We start from the raw sequence: 5124 nt of genomic DNA, 5'->3' as shown, positions 1-5124 counted from the left end.
CATCCAGGAGTTACATGGGAATGGCTGGGGTTGTATTTCAGTTTTTGGTGTGAGGAAGCAGGGCGTTTCGGCGAAAGGCAAGAAAACTCGTAGCAAAATTCACATCGGGGCCTTTTAAGCATGTGCAACTGGACACCAAATATGGAGCATCAGGGGGAAACGTGCTGTTCCAAGAGGACATTCAGCTCATTCAAAACCTGAAGTAATGCAAAGGTTGTTTCAGGTGATCTGCTGCATAAAGTAGCTGACGGCCACGTGAAAAGTCTTGGGCTCTTCTAGCACCCCAGACCCTGTTCAGATGGACCCCTTTTGTCCTTTTCCTGCCCATTTTAACCCATCTTTAAAGGTGCCACTGGACTCGTACCTTATCCTGCAGACTGCCGTGTAGGGTTGCCATCCCCCTGATGGGGGCATCCCCGAGGAGCCCCCTGGTGCGCCTGACGTGCCTGGCACGATGATGGCACCCAGATGTGACATTATCATGCCAGGCACATCACGTGGGAAGACGTGCACCAGAAGGTCTCGGGACCCGGGCTGGAGCCCCCCCACCTGGAGGTGATGTCATCGCGCCAGACATGTCCCGTGGGGGGGGATGCACACCAGAAGACCCAGGGACCTGGGCCGGAGCCCCCCAGGTAAGACCTGGCAGCCCTACTCCTGTCTGAGTCTCCACAGACTCTTCACAAAAGTTTCAAAGGGGAAAGAACAAAGTTTGAGCCCAGCGGCACTTTTAAGACCAACACAGTTTTATTCATATTCTAAAACATGGAGAACTCTTTCCTGACTAGTGTGAAGGTGCCCAAAGTCAGATAAGGGCAGCAACGCACACGACAGGGGAATGGGCAAGGTGTGGTTGTAGCCGTATGTGCTGCGCCTACAAATTGCCATCGCATACAGCCCCGCCGTTCCAGATTTTCTTTTTTACAAGCCCACCACTGGATATATTTCAGATTAAATTGCAGTACAGACTCAGAACGTTGCTTATGGATTCCCCCCCCCCTTTTTTGTATCTTGCAGCAATTATGGCAAAGGCAAGCAGGGCATCTCCCCCCCCCCATTTTTAAAGCAAAGGGATGGGTTGGCTTTGTCACGTCTGCATGTCTGCAGTTCGAGTCTTATTGAATTGGTTCTGACAGCTGGTCAGAATGAAGTTGGCCAGTGACAGAGGTGTTGCTGAGGCCGAGTCACCTGCAATGCAAGGGTGGGGCACTGCCCCCTCTAGATGGCGTGTGGACGTGGGCCTCACCCAGAGCCAAACCAACAAGTGACGCTGGGCACTGGTCCATCCCGCGGCTGCTGATGCCATTTTAGAAGCATTTGTAGTTCTTTAAAAATTGCCACGAGACCCTGATCTGGAGGAGGGAAACCAGAGCTATCCTGGATTGGGGCCTTGCTGCAATTTTTAACAAGCTACAAACGCTTCTAAAAGGGCGTCAGCAGCCACGGGATGGACCCGGGCTCACCACCACTTGTCGGTTTGGTCCTCCGGAGAAAAAAAATATTGGTCAGTCAAAACTTCCAGTGCACCATTCTAGGGGGAAAGATTTTGGCATGTGTGATCCATATGATTATTTTTGTTATCAGTGTCACAATCTTTATAATCCTCTACAACTAATACTCACTTTTCGATTAAATTCAGGGATCTAAAGGTGAAAAAGGTGACCTAGGACCCAAGGTAAGAGGAAACGACATTTTCTGCAATTCGATGCCTGTTTTGATCTCAGTTGTTATAGAAACAGCCTTTTAAAAATGAAATCATTGTTCTCTTGACACAGGGTGAACCAGGGGAACCAGGGGCTAGTGTTATTGGACCACCCGGGCCACCTGGACCACCCGGGCCCATTATAGCCATTCCAAGGGTAAGTATAGCATCACCCTTTTGCTTTATTGAAACTGCATTTTAGATTTGCCACCAACACTTGCCAGTTGTGGAATCTGGATGAAACAATTACTTCCAGATTTGTTGAAGACCCTGCCCCAGACCAGTGTTCCCTCTAAGCTGAGTTGGTGTGAGCTGGCTCACAGTTTTTTAGCCTCCAGCTCACGCATTTTTGTCTTAGCTCAGGAAGGAGGGCTCCAGAGCAAGCTGATTTATGCAGAAGCCAAACCGCTCACTCACAACTTTAATACCATTAGCTCACAAAGCAGAATTTCTGCTCACAAGACTCCACAGCTTAGAGGGAACATTGCCCCATACCCTCAGAGCATTTCAGAAATCCTCAATCTTGTTGTCAAATCTGTGCCATCGATGCCAGTCCACAGAGACTCTTGTCTACGGTTGCCCAGGTAACCCAAAATGGCTGCCACAGTTTCATTTTGAAACCTGAAGTGAGCTGCATCACATCCTCCCATCTGGTCCTCAGCCCACCTGTGCCTAGGCCTGGCAAGAGCCTAGTGGAACTGCTTGAGACCTTCCCCCAAACCATTGTCATTAAACACCCCAAGGTCTATAGTAAAAGAATCTGTAATAACGACACATAAATCCCAGAAAGCACCGATCATTGGGAACAACCAGTGTTTCAGGCAGAATCCTAAGGCAAGAATCAAAAGGGACATGGTTTATCCAGTCCTATACTTACAAAGAGACCTGTGCCATTCCTCTTCTTAAAAAGCCAGGATACACATTGCATGGGGGTGTCACGGGCCAGCACAGGACAACCTGCGGCCGCTGGCACCATTTTAGATGAGAATTTATCTGTTTAAAAATTGGCACAAGTAGTTCAGTGGCACCATGTGATCTTGTTGTATCCCCCCCCCCCAATTGCACATTTTCAAGCACCGAAACGGTTGTGGAGAGCTGTTTCATTTGTATTTATTTTCATTTTATTTTAGCATTTATATCCCCACCTTCCTCCTTCAGCAGTTGAAAATGCATGGGGGGGGGAAGAGAACAAGATCATATGATACTGTCACTGCAGTTTTTTAATTGCTAAATTCTTGTCTAAAACGGTGTTGGCAGCCACCCTCCAAAGCAGCCAGTAGGTTCAGGATGGACAAAAGGAAATACTACTTTACACAGAAAGTGATTAAAATGTGGAATTCACTGTTGGGGATGTTGTGATGGCCACAGGAATGAACAGCTTTAAAAGGGGATCAGAGAGATTCGTGGAGGGTCCATCTATCACTAGCCACGGTGGCTGAGGGGGACCTCCACATTCAGAGGCACTAGTCCTCTGAATCCCAGAGCCAGGAGGCAACACCAGGGGAGGCCTCGGCCTCTGTCACTCCCCAGGACTGGTTTGGGGAGGGAGGACTGGCTAAGCCCAAGGTTGGTCATCCCTTGGGGGAATCAATTAAAAGGCATGCCCAGGAGCAGCAGTGGAAGAAAAGCAGGTGGGAAACTGGGTGAAAAGAAACCCCCTCCTCTTGTCCTGTTCTGAGGCTCCATCCTGGGGCACTTGCCCAACAAAAAGCAACCCTGGAGAGTGAGACAAGCTCTGGACTCAGAACCAGCGCCAGTGGCTCCTGTCCAATGCTCCCTCTAAGCTGTGGAGTCTTGTGAGCAAAAAGTCTACTTTGTGAGCTACTGGCATTGAAGCTGTGAGCGAGCGATTTGGCTGCTGCATAAATTAGTTTGGCTCTGGAATCATCCTTCCTGAGCTAAGACAAAAATGGGTGAGCTCGAGAATAAAGAACTGTGAGCTGGCTCACACTAACTCAGCTTAGCGGGAACACTGCTCCCGATACAACGGATGCCTGACACTGCCTGTTCTTCATCCTTCGTTTTCAGACCCTCAACACTTCAGATGGAAGTTTTAACCTTACTGGACTTCAAGGACTTGGCCTTCCAGTGAGTAGATTCCTTTGCATGAAAAGACAGTGATTTGGTAACCCCCAAAGGCCTTTTCTCTGATCTGTGAACACAAAATGAGCAGCAGGCGCTCCCTTTCCTTGGTTCCTGATTTGTATGCATCCTACTTTGGTTTAACTGCGGTTTTGTTGTTTCTATCGTTATCTGTTCCCTGATGTGCAAATGTTATCCAAAGAGAGGAGCAGAGAAGGTTTAATCTCTGAATTCAAATAAGGAAAAGAGATATAAGAAAAACAGCTGTCCGCATGGGCCTCTCTTTCTAGAGAGTGGGGGGTGGGGGTAGTTGTGAATTTCCTGCGTTGTTCAAGGGGTTGGACTAGATGTCCTTTGAGGTTCCCTTCTAGCTCTATGTTTCTAGAACACATTCCTTGACTTCAGGCCACCTGAACAGGTTTGCCGGCTTCTTAACATTCTCTTCCTAAGCTCCACAGGATGTTCCCCTGCTGCCACTGAAAATATTCTTTGCAAGCAGGTGCTTGGGAAAACTGAGGGTTACATTTGGGTAGTTTATGAGTTTCAGAAAGAGCTTTTGCTCCAGGCAAACCTATTGAGCAAGTGAGCTTGCATTATTTGGTACAGGAGTAATTGCTGTTTTCACAGAAACTCTCTGTTGAAGGCTATACCTCCAGCTTCACAGCTCATTTGGTATCTTAAAGAAGTTTGTTTCTTAGCTGCAGTAATACCCCCCACCTCCCTTTCTGAAGAGCCTACGGTAGCTGGTACAGGGCTCCCACAAGGGGGTCTCCCTGCCATGCATCTTTTGGGGCCGGAGCTTGCCTAGCTTCACTAGTAGAACTGCAGCATGTATCCTCAGCCATATATTGCTTGGGAAATGTCATCTCTAAATGGGAACAGAGCAGTGGTACTCACACTGTATGCCATGACCCGGATGGCTCAGGTTACTCCAGTCTCATCAGATCTCAGAAGATAAGCAGTGTCTCCCCTAGCTACTATGGAGCCGAGGTCCATCAGCAGGGATCATTTCCTGCAGGAGCACACAGGAGCAGAGTTCCGGCAGTAAAGAGCCCAGGGGGCGGGCACATGCAACAAGCCCCACCCCCTGCTCCCAGCAGCCCTCAGTCAGAGCAAGAAGCAGCCAGGTAAGTTGCAGAGCTCCCCCCCAGCCCCCCAGTCCAAAACAGTCCAGTGGCACCATTAAGACCAAGTTTTATTCAGGAATGAGCTCTCCCTCCTCTGTGAGGACAGATCTGCACATTCCCCTTCCCCAATAGCTAGCAATCCAAAACAGTCCAGTGGAGCCTCAGCGGTGGGTGTTGCCTTCCGACACACTTCTGGTGATGTCAGGGGGTGTG

The 5124-nt window shown here is 49.0% G+C and overlaps 1 protein-coding gene across 1 annotated transcript in view; it reads left to right on the top strand.

Annotated features, from left to right (window-relative positions):
• The window catches only part of LOC107107619 (collagen alpha-1(VIII) chain-like), a 28442-nt gene that overhangs the window by 15718 nt on the left and 7600 nt on the right, over positions 1-5124 (top strand). The window contains exons 5-7 of the mRNA XM_015407927.1: positions 1640-1675; positions 1776-1859; positions 3731-3790. Of these exons, the coding sequence (XP_015263413.1) occupies positions 1640-1675; positions 1776-1859; positions 3731-3790 (180 nt within the window). The remainder of the gene's footprint in view (positions 1-1639; positions 1676-1775; positions 1860-3730; positions 3791-5124) is intronic.

Source organism: Gekko japonicus, unplaced genomic scaffold, assembly GCF_001447785.1.
Source record: "Gekko japonicus isolate JY-2015 unplaced genomic scaffold, Gekko_japonicus_V1.1 scaffold5077, whole genome shotgun sequence".
NCBI classification, from domain to species: Eukaryota; Metazoa; Chordata; class Lepidosauria; order Squamata; family Gekkonidae; genus Gekko; species Gekko japonicus.
Note: the sequence above shows the minus strand (reverse complement) of the source record. Positions and strands in the feature narration are given on the sequence as shown.